The sequence below is a fragment of the Lepidochelys kempii genome, chromosome 7 (assembly GCF_965140265.1).
Source record: "Lepidochelys kempii isolate rLepKem1 chromosome 7, rLepKem1.hap2, whole genome shotgun sequence".
Lineage (NCBI taxonomy): Eukaryota > Metazoa > Chordata > Testudines > Cheloniidae > Lepidochelys > Lepidochelys kempii.
The window spans coordinates 122,797,012-122,822,965 of NC_133262.1; the positions used below are offsets into that span (position 1 = coordinate 122,797,012).

The 25,954-nt window shown below is 41.5% G+C and overlaps 1 protein-coding gene across 3 annotated transcripts in view; it reads left to right on the forward strand.

The window, feature by feature from the left end:
- Positions 1–25,954, forward strand: part of SLF2 (SMC5-SMC6 complex localization factor 2) — a 61,510-nt gene that overhangs the window by 16,032 nt on the left and 19,524 nt on the right. For all 3 annotated transcript variants that reach the window (XM_073354516.1, XM_073354517.1, XM_073354518.1), the window contains exons 4-14: positions 156–213; positions 4,177–5,372; positions 7,778–7,860; positions 8,733–8,852; positions 9,509–9,676; positions 16,367–16,469; positions 19,733–19,808; positions 21,443–21,584; positions 22,394–22,496; positions 23,485–23,661; positions 24,320–24,417. In XM_073354516.1, the coding sequence (XP_073210617.1) occupies positions 156–213; positions 4,177–5,372; positions 7,778–7,860; positions 8,733–8,852; positions 9,509–9,676; positions 16,367–16,469; positions 19,733–19,808; positions 21,443–21,584; positions 22,394–22,496; positions 23,485–23,661; positions 24,320–24,417 (2,324 nt within the window). The remainder of the gene's footprint in view (positions 1–155; positions 214–4,176; positions 5,373–7,777; positions 7,861–8,732; positions 8,853–9,508; positions 9,677–16,366; positions 16,470–19,732; positions 19,809–21,442; positions 21,585–22,393; positions 22,497–23,484; positions 23,662–24,319; positions 24,418–25,954) is intronic.

The following is a 25,954-nucleotide window of genomic DNA, read 5'->3' on the forward strand; positions in this document are numbered from 1 at the left end:
AAGAGAAACAAAAAGTAGTTTTAAATAAATGGAAATGGCATTGGTATTTTTTTCTAAAATTGAATATGGTATTTATTTCACCAACCGGTGAGCCCTGTTTAAAAACACTGTTACGCTCAACCAAGTAACTTTTTTTTTTTTCATCTTATTAACAGGGCAATGGATGTCTTTTAAGAAAAAGATCAAGCTCTGCTTCATGGGAGACTGCCTCAGGTAGAAACAACAATGCTAATGATGTAGAATTAGTTGGAGCAAATAGGTTATCTCATTTTAATGATTGTCCTTTATTAATGGCTAGATTCCTTTTGAAGTTTGAATACTCCTTGTATGTGTATGAAGATGAACTGAGACTCTCATAATTTCATAGAGGCTCATCAGTAACTAAGAAACTAAACATGAAACTGTACCACAAATATTCTGTGGGTTTTTTTAAGTAATGTCAGTTAAACAGACCTAACTATTTCTGCTTTGCAGTGGTTTGGTCTGGTGTGGCAAAGTTTAAAAATGACTTGGAGCTGCTGAAAGTATTAAAATACAGTATGTAATTAAGTGGTGCTGTAGCCATGTTGGTCACAGGATATTAGAGAGATGAGGGCTTTTGTAAACTTGAAAGCTGGTCTCTCTCACCAACAGAACTTGGTCCAATAAAAGATATTACCTCACTTACCTGGTCTTTCTCTAGTGTATATATAATTAAATCAGGATATGATGTTGCAGAAATGAGCTGTGTTATCAGTTTGCTATAAAAGGATTAAGCATGAATTCCTAAGACCTTTAAACATAGAAACCACAATATGGATTCAAGATTAATTTGGAAATTCCACCTTTATTGTTGTAGTTTTTACAACTTTTGTCTTTTTCAACTGTTTAAAAAAAAAATAATGGTTTTACTTTTTAATTAGGGCTGTCGATTGATCGCAGTTAACTCAAAAAAATTAACTGATTAAAAAAATTAATTGCACTATTAAACAATAGAAGAATACCAATTGAAATTTATTAAATAGTTTTGGATTTTTTTTACATTTTCAAATATATTGATTTCTATTACAACACAGAATACAAAGTATACAGTGCTCACTGTATATTTTTATTACAAATATTTGCACTGTAAAAATGATGAAACTTTTTCAATTCACCTCATACAAGTACTGTATTGCAATCTCTTTATCTTTAAAGTGTAACTTACAAATGTAGTTTGGGGTTTTTTTGTTACATAGCTGCACTCAAAATCAAAACAATGTGAAACTTTAGCACTACAAGTCCACTCAGTCCTACTTCAGCCAATTGCTCAGACAAACAAGTTTGGTTACAATTTTCAGGAGATAATGGTGCCCATTTCTTGTTTACAGTGTCACCTGAAAGTGAGAACAGGTGTTTGCATGGCACTGTTGTCGCCAGCATCACAAGATATTTATGTGCCAGATGTGCTAAAGATTCATCTATCCCTTCATGCTTCAACCACTATTCCGGAAGACATGCGTACATGCTGATGATGGGTTCTGCTCAATAACAATCCAAAGCAAAGTGGACGGATGCCTGTTCATTTTTATTATCTGAGTCAGATACCACCAGCAGAAGGTTGATTTTCTTTTTTGGTGGTTTGGGTTCTGTAGTTTCTGCATTGGAGTGTTGCTCTTTTAAGACATCTGAAAGGATTCTCTACACCTCGCTCCTCTCAGATTTTGGAGGGCACTTCAGATTCTTATACCTTGGGTCGGCGGCTGTATCTATCCTTAGAAATGTCACATTGGTACCTTCTTTGCGTTTTGTCAGATCTGCTGTGAAAGTGTTCTTAAAATGAACACGTGCTGGGTCATCACCCGAGACTGCTATAACATGAAATATATGGCAGAACGCAGGTAAAACAGAACCGGAGACATACAATTCTCCCCCAAGGAGTTCAGTCACAAATGTAATTAACACGTTTTTTTAACGAGCATCATCAACATGGAAGCATGTCCTCTGGAATGGTGGCCAAAGCACGAAGGGGCATATGAATGTTTAGCATATCTGGCATGTAAATACCTTGCAATGCCGTCTACAAAAGTACCATGTGAACACCTTTTCTCACTTTCAGGTGACGTAAATAAGAAGCTGTCAGCAGTATCTCCTGTAAATGTAAACAAACTTGTTTGTCTTAGGAATTGGCTGAACAAGAAGTAGGACTGAGTGGACTTGTAGGTCCTCAAGTTTTTACATTGTTTTTCAATGCAGTTATTTTTTTTGTGCATTTGTAAGTTCAACTTGCATTATAAAGAGATGTATTAGGTGAAATGAAATATACTATTTCTTTTGTTTTTTACAGTGCAAATATTTGTCAAAATAAATATAAAGTGAGCACTGTACACTTTGTATTCTGTGCTGTAATTGAAATCAATATGTTTGAAAATGTAGAAAACATCCAAAAATATTTAAATAGACAGTATTCTATTAGTTTAACAGTGCGTTTAATTTTTTAAATCACTTGACAGCTGTACTTTTAATATATTGCTTTCCTTTTAAACCATAATTTTGTACTATTCAGTATATAGATGTTGCATAAACTGAATTAAAAAAAAAGATTAAACCAAATGAGTAAATCCTAAAGTAATTCCATTGATTTCAATGGAATTATTTTGAGTTTACATTAGAATTAAAGCTGCGAGTCTGTCACGGAAGTCATGGATTCCGTGACCTACGTGACTTCTGCAGCCTGTGCTACAGTTTGGGTGTGTGGGAGGGGGCTCAGGGCTAGGGGCAGGGGTTTGGGTGGTGTGGGGGACACTTATCCTGGGGTGGAGGGCTCCCTGGCTCTCACTGGCATGGCCCTGCACCTCCTAGGTAGAGGAGGGGCCATGGGGCTCTGTGTGCTGCCTGTGCCCTCAGGCCCTGCCCCCGCAGCTCCCATTGGCTGTGGTTCCTGGCCAATGGGAGCTACGCAGCCGGCGCTTCTGGCGGGACCGGGAGCAGCGCGCGGAGCCCTCTGACCCCTCCGCCGCCTAGGAGCTGCAGGGGACACACGGAACTAGGTAGGGAGCCCCTGCCCGCCCCACAAAAAACCCCAGCACCAGCAGGATTCCAGACAGCACCCTCCCCATTGAGCACCCACGACCCCCCACCCAAGTTTTAGTTAGGGGTATATGGTAAAAGTCATGGACTTTTTGTTTACTGCCCATGACCTGTCCATGACTTTTTTACTAAAAATACCCATGACTAAAGCATAGCCTTAATTAGAATAAATAAGAGCAGAATTTCATTCACTTTGTGCATAGGTCACTTTGCTTAATCTGTTTTTTTTTTTTTTTTAAAAGGACAGATTCATACTTACCTAAAAAGCGAACATCACAAAATTAATGCATAGTTGACAATGTGAGATATTGATTCTGTTTACTTAAATATCAAAATATAGCAAAATAAACAGTGCATGTTAGTGCACCAGTTTTCAGAATAACAGTGCTTTTGCCCAGCTCTGTGTCTCAGGTATCAAATTTAGCTTTAGAAGAAGGCATCCTTGGGTCTCTCTTTAAGTTGGATGGATTTACCAACCAATAGCTTTATATACGGTAGCATTTTTTACCCCCCACCCCTCCGACCAGGCTGCCAGAGGTGACAATGCCTAATTAGAAATTTGGAATTGGACCACCACCCAGAAGATCAGTACCTATATTTTAAAAGAATCCAAAAGGGAATGGGATCTGATAAGTATGTTAGTTACTGTGATACTTTTAATTCTGTTTTCAAAATCAGTTTTCAGAAGCCCAGGTATAAATAAATGTATTTGAAATAAATTACTTCAGACTTAATGGAAACTTTCCTCTGTTCTCAGACATGATCCCTCTTCCCTTAGTCTGGGCTACTATCAGTCCAACATATTTTAATTCTAGCATATGGAGCATGTGCCCCAATATGATATTGAGCTCCTTTCTTAAAAGAAACTGTTCTTATTTCATTGCCAAATTAGTTACAAGTAGTAATGCACATGTATAATCTCAACTAAAGATAACTGATCTTAGCCTGAATACTGTGGGCTAAGTGAGAGAGTTGCTGTTTGTGCTCAAACATTTTGTCAGTTATGTCATTAATGAGGAACTAACAGTTGTCTTACTACTTTATAAAAGAGGAATGTTGTGACACAGTTTCAAGAGAGACACTGAAATTTTTACAAAATATGAAACTTTTTTCAAACTTTTTCCACAGATGATTCATCTCAATCAAAGCAGGTTTCAAAACCTGAAGTTTCTTCCCCACTTCTATCAAGATGGTCATCTGAAAAGGCTGTTAATATATGGAAAAACCAGTCATTCCGCCTTAACTCAAAAATTTCTTCGGGACTGTCCAAACAAAAAGACTTTCCTGGGAAAAAAAAAAGAATATCTATGAATATGGATTTGAAAAGTTCAGGAAAACCTGTGGTACAAAGTTTGAATGAACCTCATTTCAGCAGGTCGTCTGAAAAATGCCAAAGTAGAAAGTCTGAATTCATTAAACACATTGTACTAGAGTCTCCAGGTAATGGTGTTCTGCAACTAAAGGATGCTGCTATGTCACATAGAGAAGACTTGTCTCTTTCAGAGGAATATTTTGACATAAGCCACAAAAAGGAAAAAGGTAATTCCTCATATGTGGGTTTATCACCTTTAAATTCTGGACACTGTGCTAATAAAAATGACCAAATCCATGTTGCAGATACCAAAGAAAATCAGTTGCAAGCAACCCGCTCACATTTCCTCTTAGAAAAGTCAACATCTTTTTCTCAGGAAAAAGCTACTGTAAAGACTTATATCCATGAATTAACTAAAACTCAGTCAAACACAGTGTGCACAGAAGAAATGAAATGCCTACATTCTTCTTCCCACATTGAAAGTGCTAGTTCATCTCAGGTATTGGAAACTAAGAAAGAGCAAGACAGAGTGAGACAGACTGAACCTATCCTTTGTAAAGATGATAATGTACAGCTTCCCTCAGATTCTCACAAGAACTTTACTAAATCAAAAGAGAACAGTGTAAAGACTTCAGAAGATGATTCTAACTTGCCTTCAGTGGAAATTTTTGAGAAGCCTGTATTTTCAGTAAAGATTGGCAAAGTTGTTGCACGTTCACTGTATTTTGAAGATGGTTGCTCAGCTAATAGCACTAGTTCTTCACAGATTTCAAATGAGTTGAACATTGAAAGCTCCACCATAACAACTTCTGTGTTGAATAGAAAATTAAGCATCAGTTCTGATAGTGAAGATGAGAGTTTTGACTGTAATCTGGACAGCGATGAAGAAGAAATGCTCTTGCCACTGCAAGATATCCTGTCCTCAACTTCAAAATCATGTGCTGGAACTCCAGAGGGAGCTTGTCTTGAGGATCTTTCACAGGACACCTTGACTCCATCACCCAAACGTCCTGTAAGTGGCTAAAATTTTTTTCATCTGAGTCAAATTTATAGGTGTTTTTCTTCTGACACTTCAGTGTTTCCTATGTAAGAAGAATCTCTCTTGTAAAGTCTTGTGTAATTGGCTGTAAAACTGGGTAGTCAGTTCTGATCCTATAACATGGTGAGCATCCTTTCATCGTGTATTATACCACACTCATACCTATGCTATCTGAGCATTTGCAGTGATTACATAAAGTAAATAAGTTCCTTTGGCCTCTTCCACTTGAGCATATTAGTGGTTTCAGGAACTTTGTTTTCCACTTACTCTTCCTGTTAAAACAGAAATAGGCTTTACATTTCCATACTGTCCTGAATGTGGCAAGATCCTTCCTTGGTCTGCTTCATTTCTTCTGGGAGTTCAATATTTGTTGGGCTGGCTGCTGAGTAAGCTGTTCCCCAGTCTCTAGAAGTTCATCCACCTTGATGAATTTAAAAGTAGTTAGCAGTGTTCACTCTAATTTTTTTCCACGCATGTGCGGAATGAATTTTGTTATGTGCACCAGTATGGAGGTGATGTGTGCCATATTGGCGCACATAACAAAATTCATGCGGCGGGAGTGGGGCCGAGGGGTTTGGAGTGTGGGAGGGGACTCAGGGCTGGAGCAGAGGGTTGGAGTGCAAGGGGTGAGAACTCTGGCTGGGGGTGTGGACTCTGGGATGGGGCTGGGGATGAGGGCTTTGGGGTGCAGGCTGCCCTGCGCTACAGTGGGGAGAGAGAACTCCCCACAGCTCGCCCTACCCGCAGCAGCACCTGGGTGGGTGGGAGAGGCACCTCTTCCCACCCCCACCCTGGGCTGCGGCAGGTCTGGGACTGGGGAAGAGTCATCTCTCCCCACCACAGCCCTGCGCGGTGCTTAATAGGCTGCTGTGCGACCACGCAGCTTAGCGGGAACCTAGGTAGTTAGTGAGCTGTGAAGGCTCAGGAGGTTGACCTGTGAGCATGAAGTGTTCTTTGAAGTGTATCAGACCATCCTATTGAGGGAGCCTGAATTTCAAGGAAGCTGAGAATACTTGGGAACTTGCAAGAGGTGCTAGGACTTATCCTGCCATCACTTCTCCTTTTTTCCTCGGTCTGTCCATTAGGATGAACCACATCTTACAATTTACATGAGTATTATGGGGATAACTTAAGGTTAGCACTTTACAAATTATTTGTTCAGTAGCACAACCTGGAAAAAAAGCTGCTTTTTTTTCTAATTTAAATTTTTATAATAAAATATAAAGGAGGGTTAACTTTAAGCACTTCTAGCATAAGACTTTCCTAATGTAGTGCTCCTAACAGAAGGCTAATTACCTTGAAAACAGCTGATTTTTTTAAAACGTTAGTCAAAGTTGTCTTACAAATATCATGACTACATAAAAATTTATTCTGTTTCTAACTCTTGAAATAGTGGGGTCTATGTGTGTGTGCTGTTTGCCTTGTTTCCTGAAAAAACACAAATATTATACACACATGTAATGACCATTAATTAGAGGCACATACTAGATCAGATGTTTGGTCACATACATTTACTGCAAACATCTTACCTAGTTATGTGTCTGTGGAATTAAACGGACACTACAGATAAATAGTATGTTACTCAAGAATTGTCATGACCATATCTTTTGTGGGATAGTCTCATGTTTTATTTATTTATTTTTTAAAGGGTGTGCACACAACAATATAGAACAAAAATCAGAAATTAAAAAAAAGCTCCTGAATTGTGCTAAAGCTATCTCGGGGTCGAATTTCTAAATGTTAATCAAATGCAGGATCTGGTAAAAGCGCTTCTTCATTCCCCACCAAAATGTTCCTTTGAGCTTCTGTGATTGCTAGCCCCACCTAGCTCTGAACCCTGTGCCCAGTGTTTTAGACTCCTCCTCTATTCTATTGCCTAGCCTTAATTCTCTTCAGCCCTTATTTGGTAAAACCTGGCATCGCTTCCTTAAGAAGTTAGCAAGCGTGTTTGCGTAACTTTTATATGATGCTTTTCACTGCAGTATCTGACACCCATTTTACGTATCGGTTAAATGAGGCTTAGAGAGGTTGTGATTTTTTTGCCCAGTGCCTCATAGGAAGCTTGTAATAGAGCTGAAAACAGAACTAAGATCTGAGATGGTAAGACCAATGTTTCATCTGCTGGTCAGTGCTGTCTGAGAGAAAATGTTTCTGCTCTTTGCAATTGGTTGTGTAATCTGTCAAATGGGGCTCTTTGGCTTAGATTTTATTTTTCAGGATCTCCTGTATGTTTCTAAGTGCAAATTCATATAATATATCTTCTTGAGCAGATGGATTAAATTATTATTATGAATGCTGCCTTTTGTCTAGCCGTGAATCCTCTTAAGAAGACTGTTTTCCCCATTATAAAAAAAAAAATTCATACTACTTCATTACAGCTTTCGAAGATGCCTGTTGTGAGTCAAGTGTCTTATGTGAACAGCCTAGAGCATCTCTTGAAGGAGAAGGAAGAATCCAAAAGGTTAGCATGTTTGTTGTTTTAAGGTAAATAATACTAATGATACTTGTGAAAAATGCTAAACTTGCTTGTGGAATCATAGGTTCTTTATTCCTCCCAGAACTGGCACAGCATGAGCCGTAGCAAGTTAAGATTTGGCTACTGCTGCCAGTGTGCCTCAATCTGTACCTAGAGGGACCATCTGAATGTGTGTTAATGAGACTGTCAGTAAAAGGACATAGTGTTAGTTGTGGCTTTTGTGATGTGTATACCTGTCCTTAGTCTCATTCCAGTTCCTATCGTCTCCCTTATTGTAGGTCACCAAACAGCTGCTAGGCAGGTACATACTTACATAGACTTTTTACTGTCGCTTCTTCTGAGTTGGTTGCTGTTATAGAGGTAGGCCTATCAGACACTAACGTCGTTCTTGCTGCATACTAGGATCAGAACAGCCACAGTTTGGTGGGTGCAATCAATTAGCATCCTTCCAAGATGTCCTTAAGGCAAAAGCCATAGGCTGGAATGTGTATTGATGCCAGTTTGTGATGATGGGAGGGGGTGCTATTGACAATCTAGCTAGTAACGAACTTGATCTTAGAAGTAAATTCAAAAGCTGTTTAAAGTAATAGAAAAAGAGTATTCTTCCCGTTGATCTTTTACCTGTTGTTAATAATTTCTTGATATTATTTACAAGTAGGATCATACAGCTATAGTAGTCTTCATCAAATTTTTGTTTTAAACTGATATACTCAGAAGAGTACATTCAGCCAGTTTTATCACCTTATAATGTGCTTCATGTGATGCTGAAATCAGAGATCTGAACGCTAATCGTACTTCCGTTCGTTGTAAAAATGGACTAGCAATAATAGGGTGTTCTGCTCTTGCCTCCACTGCAGGATAGATGAACTAGAGAAGCAACTACAAGAAGACATGCAGGAAATTGGACTAAATTCTTCAACTGGAGACGAAGAGCAAGAAAACTCTGATGAAGATAGAGATCTGTCAGAAGAACACAGGTTTTTCCTCTTTAATATCACCTAAATCTGTTGTTTAGTTTCTTTATTCTCCCACATGGGCATGCATAGTCAGTGTAATGTTTATGTCAGTGGTTCTCAACCAGGGGTCTGAGCCCCCCGGAGGGGTCTGAGCAGGTTTCAGGAGGTCCACCAAGCAGGGCCGACATTAGACTCACTGGGGCCCAGGACAGAAAGGCAAAGCCCTGGGCTCTGAGCCCCGACATCTGGGGCTAAAGCCAAAGCCTCAGCAACTTCGCTTTGTGGGGCCCCTTGTGGCGTGGGGCCTTGGATAATTGCCCTGCTTGCTACCCGCTAACGCTGGCCCTGCCTTTTATATGCAAAAAACAGTTGTTGTGGCACAGGTGGGCTGTGGAGTTTTTATAGCAAGTTGGGGGGGACTTGGAAAGAAAAAGTTTGAGAACTCCTGATTTATGTGGCTCCTGTAACCTATCCCTGTTACCTCTTTGTTTTTTTAAAATGCAAGCGCCTACTTTATCTTCAGGGTCCTACATAATTACTTGGCAATAACTGTATTGAATCTAGGCTAAAGAGGCTTTTCAGTTTAAGGCTGAAATGTTCATCAGCCAAGGATAAAACTGTCTCAGACAGGTAGTACCAATTATCTAAGTTCACAAGAACAATTGTGTGTATTACAGGGCATTTATAAAGAGGTTTTCAGTAGTATCTGATGCCATTCCTGATTCTCATCCTGGAGAAGAAATATTTCACTTCTCAAACTCTGGGAAAATCTTCAATCAACAAAACCTTGATTTGAGGAATTCTGGTTTCATCCCTCAAAATCCTATAGAAAAACTCCTTCTTAGGTGAGGATATTTTTTTTCCCCCTCTTCTTCTTCTTCCCCCCCCCCCCCCCCCAATGTTGTTGCCCTTTATTTGCAAGGCTGTCATACTGTCTAGATTTTTCTGAAGAGTTTAAAAAAAAAAAAAAAAAAAGCCTTTGGATGGAAGTGAGTTCTGCTTTACCTTGAAAACCAGTGCTGACCCCTTTATCTGGAACTCAGGTTTTCCTAGGGGGCTTTACAAAACAATTATGCCACTGCATGAAAGGAGGCTTTGCTGTTTCCCCCTGTAGGTGGGAACCTGGGTCTCCTGCCTAGTGGTTAGGGCTCCAGGTGGCAGCTCTACCTTGTGGGCACAGTTCCCGAGTGGCAGCCCAATCGTGGTGCAGTTCTCACGTAGGGTAGGGAACCCCAGGTCCTCCCACTTCACTGGGTTCCGATCCAGGGTTGACTTGGTGCGGTATTGGGTCACCTCCTTCCCTGGAGCTCCTAGAGCATATCCTTCTCCCTGTCCTGCCACCCCCAACTATGCTGTTTGGCTGCCTTTTCAATCTCGCCTCCAACCCAAGAATGCTGGACACAGGCAGGTACAGGGCCTCCTGAGCCCAGAGGTGCTCCTTAACCCTGCCTGTCCAGTGAGCGGTTTATAAACCCAGTCACGCCACCTCCAGGCTCACTGAACAACCCACCTCCATTTTTCATTAACATGGATGAAGAAGGATTCAGGATAGAGTGCTTCCCCCTGTTTCTGTTGGCTCTTGGAATCCTTGGCCCATGGAATCCTTCACAAGCTTGACAGTTTGCTAAGGCAGACCTGAAAAATACAGTATAATGAATGAAGAAAGTTAGCTGCTTGGGTATGGCAAGACCCAGAAGATCGGGTCTCCTAAAATGGACTGTGAGCTGTAGTACTTGTTGCACTCATTTGTAGAAAGGTTGCCATGCTAAGGAGGATTCAAACAAAAGTTTTTACAGCTTAATCATTATGTTCTGGGGTGACGTGAAGCCTAGAATCCTTCGTGTATCTAATCACGCAGCCCATCAGAAGAACTAGTTGAGTCTCATGACAAAACCCCTAGAACCAATTTAAGCATACGGCTGTCTTGTCATGAGAAAATTTGGAAGTAACGGTAAGTCATGGCAAACTCCTTCCATCTTCTTTCCCTTACAGGGAGGTGGCACTTAATTCCTTATCTGTTTTACATTAGCGTTTAGAGGCCCTAACTGAATGTGAAAAGAGGTGAAGTGGCTTGTCTTAGGTCACATAACACACCAGCTGCAAAAAGAACCCAATTTTTCTGACTCATAATCCAGTTCCCTATCCATCGGTCCATACTGCTTTCCAGAGGAAGGGGAGGGAAACCAAGGGTCCAGCATCTTCTCTTCATTCCCTTTTGGGGAAACAAACAGAAGTGTTTCTCTTCACCTATCATCAGAGGATAAAATTAATAGGGACCTAAAAAAAAGTTACAATCTGTGGCATCCCTATCCCCCTTATCAAGGCTTAATCATAGAACTAAGATCCTTTGTATGCCTGTGTAACCCACAAGAGCAAAATTTCCTTGTACTTTAAATGGCTTCATACACATCACAAAAGCAACAGCTGACACTATACCCCTTTGATAGTTTCATAAAGATCAAAACTCAGTTTTAAATTTCGAATGTTTCACTATTCAGTTTTTAATTTTCCTTTTGCATTTTGCTGAGCTTGGGCAGGAAATTAGACTGTGCTGCTTTTTTAAATTCTTTTTTTAAGTTAGTCAGTTTCACCTCCAGAATCTCTTGTTTTATGATGCTACGGTGTTTGGCTTTTAAATACTGCAGGAAAATATTGGAATGCAAGTAGTTTTCAATTTTTTCTGTTTTTTTTTTAAATTTTATTAAACCATTCCCAGAATAGAGACTGAGGTGATTATCCCTTTCACTTTAGAGAAGGGATATATGTGTATATGATAGAGGTATACAAAATGATGATTTGGACATAGAAGGAAAACTAGATGCTCTTAGTTATCCTTTCTCGTAATATAGGAACAAAAGATTCAATAAGATTGTAATTCCACAGGTATAAAACTGATAAAAGGAAATACTACTATGCCTAATTAACCTGTGAACTCTTACCAGAAGTTGCTATAATTGAGGCCAGTGATTCAGCAAATTAGACACTGATGATAAAAACATACATGGTTATATGAGACGGTTGCTTAGAAGGGGTAAAAACACACATGCTTCAAGGTATAAGCCAGTATCTAATTAGGAAGACACTTCATCCGTGGGCTTATTTCACAAGTGTTCACTATAAAGTTTCTTCTGTTTTTCCACTAAAGAAACTGGTAGCCCCTATTTTCAGAGGCAGGGTACTGGACTAGCGGGGGCCACTGGTTTGATCCATCTTAGCAGTGCATATATTTGGTTATAAAAATATAATCCAAATTAGTCTTAGAATTTGTTTTTTCATTAGTAGAGCTAGTACACTGTTTAAAAAGTACATATCTTTAAAACAATTATGCCTTTTAATGAAGACCAGTGAATATTTGAAAGCGAATTATTCTTTCTTAATCTTAAAATTTTCAATGTATATTATGACAGTTGAGAGAGGACTAATTGCTTTAAAATTAGTCACCTGAGTTTGAAAAGTTTTATTATGAATAAGGTACAGCCACTGTAGTAGACTAAGGCCTTGTCTAAACTACAGTTTTGTCGACAAAAGTCAGCAAAACAGTAGAGGTATACACATTGAAATGCTTCTCCTGCTGATGTAATTCTCCTGCTATGCTGACACAATAAAACCACCTCGAGGAGCGGCATAGAATTTATTGCGATGTAGTTAAAGCAATGCAGTGTTAGTATAGACAGCTCACTTGATTATGTCTCCTAATTTGCCTCCAGGAGGTGTTTCACAATGCCCCTCATGACTGCTCTGGTCACCAGTTTGAAGGTACACAGGTATGCACCCCTCCCCCGTTTAAAGGCCCAGGAATTTTTGAAATTCCTCATTTGCTCGGTGTGCGCAGTTCACACGGCATCATCCCGGCTGACCATGCTGGCTTTATGCAGCAGACGCGCTCCTGCATAGAGCCCAGAGAAGCTGTTAGATCTGCTGACTATATGGGGAGAGGAGGCTGTGCAATCACAGCTTCGCACCAGCCATGGGAATTTCAATACCTATGGGCTGATTGCCAGTGACATGCAGGAGAGGGGCACGACAGGGACACGCAGCAATGTCATGATAAAATAAAGCGGCTGAAGCAGGTGTACCAGAAGGCAAGGGAGGCCAACCGTCGCTCTGGTTCAGCACCGAAGGCATGCCACTTCTAAAAGGAGCTGAACGCTATCCTCGGCGACGACCCCACCTCCACCACCAAGAGTCCCGTGGATACTTTGGGGCGAATGGAGACTGCTGACTCAGCCCTGATGAGGAAGTGGTGGACGAGGAGGTGGAGCTGGAGGATGCTGTGCAGCACATGGCAGAGTTGTCCAGTGCCATGGCTAGTCAGGACCTCTTTTCCACTCTGGAAGGGTCTAGCCAGTCCCTGCAGTCCTGCTCTGATGTGCAGGAGAGGGGAGCTCCGGTAAGTGCTCATTTTGCTTTCATACTGCATGGTGAAAAGAGATTGAGCTCTCATGTACTTTGCTATAGGTTGGAGGATGGGGTAAGGGACAGAAATTAACAGAGCCTGTCCATCTATGCAGTGGGGCCACGGCAGAAAAGTTTGTTAGTGTACACAGGGATGTCTCTTTGGAATCCTCCATAGTGATCTCTAGGAAACTTTCCTGAAGATATTCTGCAATCCTCTGCTGAAGGTTCCTTGGGAGAGTTGCTCTGTTTCTCCCCCATCTGTAGGAAACTTTGCTGCTCCACGCAGCAATTATTTTTGCAGGGACCAGAGCAGTATGCAAGCAAGCAGCCTATGGAGCTAGTCTGAAGCCACCTGCATGCAGCAGATGCCCCCTTGCATCCTGGGTTACCCTTAGGAGTGAGATATTGGGTTCAATTACCCCAGCCTGTGGAAAAATGTACCAATATTCAGAGTAGGTTCCCAAGCCACTTATAGTAACCCCCTTCGCAAAACACCCTTTGTCCCCTCTGTCCCCCCTCCTCCCCCCAAACTCACCATGATTGGGACTCACGGCGACCTGTGTGCTAGCCAAGAGACAGTGAGAAAGAGGTGTGTGTAACTTTTGATAGTCTCAGCTGTGAGTGCACTCACAATATTGTCTCTATTCATTGTTTCTTTGCCTTCGTCTACAGATGTGCCCTTGAGAAACACACTCCTTCGCACCAGCAGAGCACCTCCATCAGATAAGACAGTGACTCAGGAGGAGAAAGGAGGATATGTTTCGGGAGGTGCTGCAGTCAACAGATACAGCATAGAGCGAAACAAAGAGTATGGAGGGAGACAATGAAAGACTGAGGCTGGATAGCCAGGAAAGGACATGGGCAGGAGCGGATAATTAAGGTCCTCGAGGACCAGACAGAGATGTTGAAGTCCTTCATTAGCCTGCAATCACAGCAAATCTGTGCCTGTCTCCTCCTCCAGCCGCTACAGAATTCTGGTCCATGCGCTCCCCAAATTCCCCCACCACATTCATTGTAGGTTCCTCGTCCCTTGTCGTACCATGTGCACGCTATGCTGGGGGACTGGTTTCCTAGTGAAAGCTGGAGTTATACCCAGCTGTGAGAGCCCTAACTGTGAGATTGTTCTTCTTTGTTGTGTCCCCTGTTTGACCAAAAGTTTGCATTTGATCCTGTTGTTTGACTTGAGACTCTGAAATTAAATGTCTTTATTTGTGAAATACATACATTGCTCAGTGCTAACATTGAAACACATTGGCTATAGATAGGACTATTTGCTCCTTGCAATTAATGCTCAAGAAGCAAGCACTACAGGGGTAATTCATGGTGGCATGTCAACATTACTTGGCCAAATGCATCACATACTGACACATTACTGGGAGTCATTGTCAAAATGCTCCTTCGAAGCCTCCCTGATTTGAAAAGCCTCCCGCTGCGCCCCTTTAATTGCTCTTGAATCTGGCTGCTCAGAATCGGCAGCTGGCTGCTCAGAATCAGTGGCCCATCCCTGAAGAAACTTTCCCCTTTTGATTCACAAATATTATGGAGAATACAGCTGGCTGTAATGACCATTGGAATATTTTCCTCATTGAGGTCTAACCAGCCAAAAAGACAGCACCAGCAATCTTTTAATCGGCCAAAGGCATATTCAGCAGTCATTTGGCACCTGCTGAGCCTGTTATTGAAGTGCTCCTTTCTGCTGGCTAGGTTCTTGTATAAGGCTTCATGAGCCACGGGAGCTAAGGGGTATGCACAGTCTCCAAGGATCACTATGAGCATTTGCACATCCCTCATTGGAATTTTCTGGGAAGAAAGTCCCAGCATGCAGCTGTCTATACATTCCAGTGTTCCGAAAGATGTATGCATCGTGCAGTTTCTCTGACCACGCCACACTGAAGTCAGTGAAACAGCCTGGGTGATGCACCAGTGCCTGCAAGACCATGGAGAAGTCACCCTTTTGGTTGATGTAATCTGTTTCAAGATGGTCAGAGGTCAAAATTGGGATATGCATTCCATCTATCACCCCGTCGCAGATAGGGAATCTCATTGCCGCAAAGCTATCTATTATTTCTTGGATGTTACTGAGTCACAGTCCTTCATAGCTGGATGCAGTTAATGGCCCTAGCCATTACATCACCGCAGCACCCAGGGTGGACTTTCCAACTCCAAAGTGATTTGCGACTGACTTTTAGCAGTCTGGAGTTGCCAGCTTCCACACAGTGATCACCACTCCTTTTTTCCACAGTGAGGGCAGCTCTCGTTCTGGTGTCCTTGCACCTCAGTCTGGGGTGAGCTTCGCACACGGTTCTAAGAATGTGGCTTTACGCATCTGAAAGTTCTGCAGCCACTGCTTGTCATCCCATACATGCATCACGAGGCGATTCCCACCACTTAGTGCTTGTTTCCTTAGCCCAGTACTGATGGTCTACCCTGGCAAGCTGTTCTGTGAATGGCAGCAGCAATCTTGAATTATTTGTTTCCATAGCAGACTGCAGAGCAGGGAACACCAGTTCACCCTGTTCTGCAGCTCATGGAAAACTGCCGGACCAGTTGCCTTGTGTTCGTATGCTCAGCATCACAGTGATCGGTAGCTGAGGATCCATACTGTCAATTACCGGCAGTGGGCACACAGTTTACTAGGGCTGTTGAAAAATGGTGTGAAATGAGGTAGGAAGCCCATGGAATGATGGGATGGAAAGACTTGCATCACAGGATGGCATGCACAGCCCCATAATGCACTATGATCCATTCCCAGAGCTCCCAGCAGCAGAGGGTCACAAAGGGTGGTGAGTTGTACAGTGGAATAGCTACCCCTAATCCAACACACTCTCTGTCAATGCAAGAGCAATGACTGTGGACGTGCTCAGCTGACACAACGTTGCGTGGACGTGCTCCACCGATGTTAAAGCAACTTATGATCATTGTCAAAACTTAAGGTGACTTAATTCTGTAGCATAGACATGGCCTGCAACTTGTATCCACCAGGAATATAGTGAAAAGAATATTTGTAATGGATGTTTCATAAACTCAGAATTCTCGTTAAGTGAGATCTTGGGGGGGGGAATACTGTTTTTATGGTTTTGGAGATGTCGATTTTGTCACCAAATTGATTTCTGTTCTCTTTCTAACTATTTTCACAGATCAGAGGTAACACAGCAGCTTTCTTTAACAACTCAGGGTTTCCTCAGTTGTGCTTACAGTTGTACACAGTGCCCCATGCCAGTTTTGAAGTGGCTGTTTCAGGTAAGATCACTGCTATTTTTCACTTCTCCTAGGTACAATTATATTCATGATTAGTTTATTTGGGGACATATAGTTATACAGTCATACAGTTAGAATACCCAAGATTGTGAACCTATTAGATCAGTTTCTAATTTAAACATAAATCACCCTGTCTTTCTGGATCCTGATCTGTCCTCCAATCTGAAATATTTCAGCTGCACCTCTCTTCCTGCAAACACCAGAGACATTTCAGACACTGTGGGGTTCTGGGGCTTGGCCATGCCACTTCGGTCTTTTCACCTTCCTGGCACTACAAACAGAATAGGACTTCAGTAATCCTGCCTTATTCTTTAGAATCCTAGTGTCTTAAATCTTATTTTGGGGACAACAGAAAGCTCTCTCTTCCATCTTCCCATCCCTGTTATCCCTTTTAGGAGATCAAATTTCTTGTACCCAGTCTGTCTAGTATGATCATCTACCAAACTCCTTTTTTCGCCTCTTCCCTCCCCAATCAAGGCAGAGCTGGCCAAACAGTGCAAGTAGAAGACCAGTAGGTGCTCTTTCTGTCAGGAGTCAGAAGGATTGGGGAGCTCTGCCACACCTGCTCCCATTCCATAGAATCTTATGCTGGGGAAGGGGCTCTGACTCTGGACAGCAAATCAGGTTTTCCATTCCCTTGTGACGCTTCCCCTATCACCAGCAGGCTTCTGTAGAGACCCTCAACAGGGGTGGTTCTGTCCTGAAACAGGCCTAAGGGTGGAATATCTCTTGTCTATCATATGGATGCTGTTGACTTCAGACATGTGGGTACAGGAGTCTGTACAGTATAGATGTTCTCTGGAGCTCCTCCACACCCTTCATTTCCTCTTTAGACCCTGAGAAAAATTAAACTGACTGAAGGAGACCTTTCACTTCTATAGTTAAGGGTCTTAAAGCCTGTCTTTCGTGATAAAAGATGCTCAAGGCCGTAGTCTGTATTCTCCACAGTAAAGAATAGATTATGAAGAGTTTGACCTGTCTTGGACCTCAGGAGAATGAACAGCTAGATGAGGGCAAAGTTCAAGATGGAGACTCTAGTTGCAGTTATAGCAGAAATTTCTCCATCAAACATATTGACACTGGTGGTTATGGCAGAAGCTTATCTGCATGTCTCTCAGACCTGTTTAACTTCTATTGCTCAGTTGCAGAAATCACCACAAAAAGCATTACTTTTTAGTCTGTCTTCTGCCCCCAGGATGCTCTGATGTTGTCAGTAGTGACACTAGCCAGACTTAAGGAGTCCAGGAATTCATCTTGACATTCTCATCAGAGCTTCATCCCCAGGGGCCATACAGGAAGCACCCCAGGGTACTTTCCTGGTTACATGATTCAGGCATGTGGGATTCTGATAAATAGCTCTGACACCACTCTTTTTCCAGCCCCTCACGCAACTACTAAATGAGTGATTCAGAAGATCAAAACTGAAGAAGCAATCAGTGGTCACCCCAATTGCCCAAGAATACATGGTTCTCAACTAGTTAAATGAAGAGATGTAACAGTTCCTTCTCTGCAGACAGCCTCTCCCGTCCCATAGTCTGTTCTTGGAAACCGCCTCAACTACCTAAACGGGGTAGCTTGGCTGTTCAGCAGCAGTTGCTAAACAAGGTACTCTCCTAGCTTTCTTGTGGGCATTTTACCTTTTTCAGCTTATACGGAGTATTGACAGTTCTAGTAATGGTTTCGGGGGGGGGAGATCAACTTGGAAACCAGAGATTCCATCTCCACTGGATTACTTGCAGCTCATCCTAGACTTGGAGTTGAACAGTTGCATCTCAGCAGCAAATAGTGTTCACAGGTTTGTCATAAGGTAGCTCAGAGACTTTGATATCAAAGTTTTTAGGGCAATTTGTCTATCCAAAAGTTAGCTGTTTTCCAACCTGGAGTAGGGTTATAAGCTCTTGCAACCTATCAAGTCACTGGAAAGTAGATGTCCCCTCCGTTCTTTCTCTCCATAAAGACATGCTTCCTGGTGTCAAAGACTTACACAGAAAGAGTCTGAAGTCTCTGCTCTTAGAAGGCACTGGCTTTACAGCATATTACATACAGCAGTTCTCTGTAGTTCATTTAGTATCAAGGTAAACATCCTTCCATTTATCACAAGGAATTATTCATCTTGCCCAAAATCCTCAACATGCATGAGTAGGTGGGTCAAGTTCTGAATCATTGGAGAATATGCAGCTTCCGAAAAACTGATTCCAGAAGGCAGGAGCCCACTTGCCACATTGGCCTTAGGAAAAGACGTGAACCACCATTTAGGAAATCTTCTTTAGGGTTGTCTTTATATCTTTAAAAAACCTTCCTCCCCAGTTCTCCAACAATATTCAGGAAGATGGTCTCCAAATGGATTAATACAGTACTGCTGGTTTTAGGATATGCTGCTCTCCCTCCTTACCAATTTTTCTTTACTGTTTGCTACATCTCAAATGTTTCTGAGGGGAAGAGGTCAAGATTCAGAGATCAGGTTTCAGAGTAACAGCCGTGTTAGTCTGTATTCGCAAAAAGAAAAGGAGTACTTGTGGCACCTTAGACTAACCAATTTATTTGAGCATAAGCTTTCGTGAGCTACAGCTCACTTCATCGGATGCATACTGTGGAAACTGCAGAAGACATTATATACACAGAGACCATGAAACAATACCTCCTCCCACCCCACTCTCCTGCTGGTAATAGCTTATCTAAAGTGATCACTCTCCTTACAATGAGTGTGATGATCAAGTTGGGCCATTTCCAGCACAAATCCAGGTTTTCTCACCCTCGCCCCCCACAAAACAAACACACACTCTCTCTCTTTCTCTCTCTCTCTCTTTCTCTCTCTCTTTCTCTCTCTCTTTCTCTCTCTCTTTCTCTCTCTCCTCCCCCCCCCCATTGTAAGGAGAGTGATCACTTTAGATAAGCCATTACCAGCAGGAGGGTGGGGTGGGAGGAGGTATTGTTTCATGGTCTCTGTGTATATAATATCTTCTGCAGTTTCCACAGTATGCATCCAATGAAGTGAGCTGTAGCTCACGAAAGCTTATGCTCAAATAAATTGGTTAGTCTCTAAGGTGCCACAAGTACTCCTTTTCTTTTTGCAAATAACCCAAATACCCTGTGGTATCATGCCTCACATTGTTCCTTGCTTAGGAGGCTTTGGCATTTATCTTTTTGTAATGTGTTTCTTCTCTTAACAAGGATTCAGGTTATTTTATTAATAAAACTGCAGTGTACCTAATACGTAATTTAGTTTGCAATGCTTCTTTCAACAGATGATGTCAGTTCATTCAGACTACTATGTTTCAGTGCAGATTTTGGATACGCTGATGGAGATAACAATTAAAAATGGTGAGTCTTTTAAACGAGACAGTGTGATTGACTGAGGAAAATGGTCATTAGGCCCAAATCTAGAAAGAGGAAAAACAGAGAATACGTTGGTTCTCTTTCATTACATTGCCACTGTAGATCCAGATTGTGAGTTTAGGTCCCTTTGCTGTGTGATATGGCACACATTTCATAGCTGCTAGTCTTTCAGTGATTGTATGCAAGCCATGCAGCTGGTCATGATCTCACTGTACAGCTGCAGGGGTGATACACCCAATACAAAGGTTACTCTGGTCAACTACTTTCCATCCTTGCCCAAATAGCACTAAAACTAGGAAGACATCTGTCCAGTAGATCAAATGTTGACTTTTTCCCTCCCAGAAGTCTTTTCCTCAGCCTTTATTTTGTGAGGTATAGGCAAACAGTCCATAGACTAAAAACTAGAAGGCAGTGTGATTTTTTTCAGATGGTTATATCTGGTTATATCAAACGCTGCATGGTTTTCCTTCAGGATAAATAGCAGAAGTGGTAACAGAGGGCCCCGTGTATGGAAATGGCCTTCAAGCATCTGCCCCTGCCTACATCTCTGCTCTCATTTCCTGCTTATCCTTCCCTCTCTCATTTGCAGTTTCAAGGACTTCTGTCTGACCACTCCAGATATTCTCCAGCTTTTTTGTTCATTCAAATCCCTCAAAACTCGTTACTGATTAAAGCCTACCAGCTAATTCTTTTAATTAAAAAGGCAGTTACTCACCCATTTCATATAAACTTTTAAAAAGCTGCTATGGGTTGAGTTTCTCTGAACCATCCTATTTATTTTCTCCTTGATTTCTGTTGTCTGTTTAGATTGTAAGCTTCCGGGACAGGGAACATGTCCTCCTCTGTCTTGTACATCACCGTGTGTATCTTTGTCTCAAATGTTACTCCATAGGAGTAGGGTTTGATCCTGCTTGGGGCACTTTCAGTTTCCACTGTTTTCAGCATTCCTCGCAACAGCATCAAGTTCCAGTTTATAAAAGCGTGACCCAGTTCAGAGCTATAATCCTGATTCTTTTTGTCTGAAAAATTTTGCATCTCATTTTTATCTTCCCTTCTTAACTTAGCTACCCCTAGGCTCGAGAGCATCTTCTACAATTGCTATGTGTATGTCAGACAGTAATGCATGCTATAAACCAATATCCCCTAGGCTTTGAGCATCATCTTTTTGGTAACTGCCATCAAACAAGAGTAAATTATACCTGTACAATGCTTTCTGGTTTAGAAATTGTGTCCATTCTTAGAGGCAGGCATAACCCTTCCGGTATTCTGATAATAGCCCCACTGGCAGTTTATCTGGTCCTCTGAAAGTAACCCTCACCCTACGTATCATGCCCTGGGTTGGGGAGCAACTTCAAAAACTCACCTAAAACATAAACTGCTCTGAACTAGAAAACCAATATCGCCTTTCAGTGTCAAGCACCACACCTTTAGTGCTACAAAATTATCCTGGTGGCTTTGTGGATAACGGGCCTGTACTTCGATGTACAGAAGATCCTCCATGTTAGTAGTGCTTAGCACTTGTATCACATATATGGCCATTACACATATTCAGTTCGTTTAAAAGCAACAAACTCTAAAATTAACTTTTTAAACATCAGTGTCTTGTTTTGTACTTGTAGCTTCCATCAATGATGCACAGTCTAAAGCGTGGATTCCCTCACTGTCTGATATATCGGCTATATTTATCAATATGGGAGTACCTTTTAGATCTTTATTTCCTCTACAGCATCTACAGCCCACCTTTAGTGAAGATGATATTTTGTAAGTAATTAGCTCTTGCTTTCTTTGCTCTAAACAATAAATATCCTATCTCACGCTGGAATGTAGACTAGGAGCTGCTTCCTTGGTTTTCTTCTGTCATGTCCACTCTCTCTGGATTTTTAAGTGTACACAGCCTGACTGTTAACCATATAGTACATAGAACACATACCATTATAACAATTTCTGCCAGTTAAATGTTCAACAAACCAGAGGGTTTATTGGTCCTTGGCTCTTCCTGCTTTAACTTTTTGCTGAGTTTTATAAAAAGCACAACCTAGGAAATTGGGCCAAACCATTAAGAGTGCTTTAGAGCAGTGGTTCTCAACCAGGGGCCTGGGGTCCCCCTAGGGGTCCTCGAGCAAGTTTCAGGGGGGCCTCCAGACAGGGCCAATATTAGACTCGCTGTGGCCCAGGGCAGAAAGCCGAAGCCCCACTGCATGGGGCTGAAGCCCAGGTCCCTGACCCCTGCCACCTAGGCTGAGCCTCAGCAATGTAGCTTTGTGAGGCCCCCTGTGGCATGGGGCCCCAGGCAGTTGCCCTGCTTGCTACCCCCTAATGCCGGCTCTGGCTTTTATATGCAGAAAACCAGTTGCTGGGGCACAGGTGAGCTGTGGAGTTTTTCTAGCATGGTGGGGGGGCTTCCGAAAGAAAAAGGTTGAGACCCCTCGCTTTAGAGACACCCAGAGCTTGTTCCCTGTAACGCTTTCTAAGAAATCATGCAATATTTTTCTTAAATTGAATCAAAATGGCTTTGGAGTATCTTTTTTTTTAAAAAAAATGTGTAGGTCGTTTAACACGTTTTCTCTTAGATCTGAAATGCAAATAACAGTGGGGAAACAAACAAGTGGAGAAACCTCTGCAGGTCCCGCTTTTTCTTGTCTGCCAGAAACCAACCTAATTAACGTGGTCAAGGTGAGATTTCTCAAGTGCTGTTTTTTTTTTTAAGGGAGATCTATGTCTGAGTGCAGTACTGGGTATGTCTTGTGAGGGTAATACTACCCTGAGAGAAAGTCAAGCTCATGTTTTTGAGCTAGCTCTTCTGAGTAAAAGTTTCTAAAATTTAAATACAAAATTTTTAACTGGCTTCAAAAATATCTTGTGGAAATACTTTGTCATAACATATCATTTGTGTAGGGAAAGCGGTAACTGTATGATAGCATTACTGTTTACAGGAAATATTTAGAGCAACATTCTTGAGAAATCCAGAATATGTGTATTTCAGGATGTAGGTTAAGGAATACATATATTTTCAGAAGAGAATAAAGTGGGATTAACCCATACAGTAATACCTGAGAGCGTCTAGTCAAAATCTTAGATTTTTCAAGTATTGTTCGTTTAGCTGGGAAGCTTGTCAGCCACTCACCACCCTATATTTATATAGAATGTCTGTTCCATGGGGGATGATCACTGCTACAGCACCTTTTCCCAGCCTCTCTGGGGAATATTGTATTGGAATCAGATGAAAAGACACCCTGTCTGAATGACAGAAAGGAGGGAGTGAATAGTTTAAGAAAAATGTGCTACTGTAAATGAAAAAATACTCCCTTTTAGTCCCCTGGTATGATAGGAGATGTTGCAAGGGAAACCCATCAGTTAGTACACATTTAATATGCCTGCTGGCAAATTTAAGCTCCTAGAATATATTTTAAAATACGGCAGAGCCCTGTTTATCTGGTCTTGTTGGGACCCCTTGCCAGATTGGACAAAGAATGGGAAAATGCAATGCTGCATCGCCATCTAGTGGCCACAGGCGAGATCACCTGCTTCTGGCCCTGGAGTCCTGGTTGTTCTGTAAATGCAGAGAGCCAGTAAGGAGGGGGTCAGATAAATGGGACTCTACTGTTGTAATTTAACTGAAAATCTCATAATTTAATATGTTTGGGTTTTTTTCCCCAAAAAGTTTCTTGGTTTTTGTACAACTATGTATCCGGACGGGTATGCGGACAAGGAGCTTTTGCTGCTGCTGTTACTGCTGTTTAAAATTAGCCTGGAAAAACGACTGCAGCAAATTCCGTTGATCGATCTTCAGGGCCTGCTGTTAAACCTACTGAAAAATATCAGAGACTGGGATGCCCAGGTAACGTCATACCTGATTTTATAATGCTAGGTATACAAAATTACAGCTTGGGTCCAAGGAAACCCGCTCTTATTTAAACGTCGGCCTGTACTGAAGTACGTTCATGTGGTCATCCTGACTTGCGTTCTTGACTTAGCAAAAAAAAAAAAATTTTTTTAACTTAAATAACAAAATCACAATTGGAAAATTCAGCATAAGCAAGATGAGTAATCATGGGGGAAGTGACTGACTGTGTGGGGGAGAAGGGTAAGTGTAAATGTTTCTCTACCATTGTGCTTGTCTGGCTTGTTTGTAAGCGAGCACTATATTGAATTGTACAAGAATCTGACTCAACAGAGTTCTTGTAAATTTAGAATGTCTGCTTGAAAGAATGAAGCAAAGCATTATCCTAAATGTAGCTGGCAAGCAAGTTTTTTGGCATACAAACCTTGACTGTCCTACTGTAAATTAATAAACCTGGAATATCTATGGGCTGACTACCTACAAATGCAATGCAAAAAATATCATTGAGGACATACTCTCCCTTCTTTCTGCACGGCTCCAGGAAGGGGATAATGGTTTGATTGTAGATATGTGGATTTTCTGACCACTTTTCATACATGTAACAGCTGACCATTTTAATATAATCCATTCTTAGTAAAACTTTTTCCTTTTTAAGATGCCTCAGCTCTGTCTGACAATTAGTGAACTTTCCAGTCATCACCATGATCTCCTTTGGTTAGTTCAACTGGTCCCTAGCTGGGTAAAGCGTGGAAGGTAATAAGTGTTGCATTTATTTGATGTTTATAAGTTAACAGTTTATGTAATATCAAAATTGTGCTAAGCACGTTAGACGTATCCTGAAATACACACAGGTTTAAGTAAAGTAGCCTACAAAAAGTGGAAACATTGGAAGAAATTACTAAGAAGTAGTATAAAAGAATAGCATAAGCATGTAGAAAGGCTAAGGCACAAAATGTGTTGCTTCTAGTAAGGGATGTAAGAGGCAATACAAAGATTCTTTAATTACATTAGGAGCAAGAGAAAGACAAAGGAAAAGTATAGGTCCTTTGCTTAGTGGGCAGGAAGAGATAACTGATGACATCAAGAAGACTGAGGTAGTTTTGCTTCAGTTTTCACTGAAAAGGTAGTCAACATAATATCAAGAACAAGGGGGAAGGAACGCAAACCGAAATAGGGAAAAGAACAAGTACAAGAATATTTGGGTCAGTTAGATATATTCAGGTCAGCAGGGCCTGATCAAATTCATCCTCAGTTACTTAAGGAACTAGCTGAAGCAATCTCTGAACCGTTAGCAATTATCTTTGAGAATTCATAAAGGACGGTTGAGGCCCCAGAAGACTGGAGAAGGGGAAACCTAGTGCCTGTCTTTTTAAAAAGTGGAACAAAGAGGACCTTGGGAATTATAGACCTGTCACCTAACTTCAATACCTGGAAAGATTCAGGAACAAATTATTAAACAATCAAAATTTAAATTATTAAACAGTTTGTAAGCACCTAGAGGATAATAGGATTATAAGGAATAGCCAGCATGGATTTGTCAAGAACAAATCATGCCAAACCAGCCTGACTGCCTTATTGGACAGGGTTATTGGCCTAGTGGGTGTGGGGGAAGCACTGCAGCTTTTGACACAGTACCACATGACTTTTTTTCATAAGCAAACTAGGGAAGTGTGGTCTAGATGAAACTCCTATAAGGTGGGTGCACAACTGGTTGAAAGACCATACTCATAACTACCAGTAGTTCTCTGACAGACTGTGAGGTTGTTTCTAGGGGGTCCCGCAGGCGTCAATTTTGGCAATACTATACAATATTTTCATTAATGACTTGGATGATGGAATGGAGAGTGTATGTATAAAATTTGCAAGTGATGCCCAGCTGAGAGGGGTTTCAAGCATTTTGGAGGGCAGGATTAGAATTCAAAATGACCTTGACAAATTGGAGAATTGGTCTGAAATCAGCAAAATAGAATTCAGTAAAGACAAGTGCAAAGTACTTCATTAAGGAAAGAAAAATCAAACGCACAACTGCAAAATGGGAAATAACTGGCTAGGTGGTGCTGCTGAAAAGGATCTGGGGGTTATCGTGGATCACAAATTGAATGAGTTAGCAATGTGATGCAATCCTGACAAAATATTCTTTGGTATATTAACAGGATTCTTGTGTGTAAGACATGGGAAGTAATTGGGTCCCATAGTACTTGGCACTGGTGGGGCCCCAGCTGGAGTATTGTGTCCAGCTTTAGGAAAAATGTGGACAAATTAGAGAGTCCAGAGGAGAGCAACAAAAGTG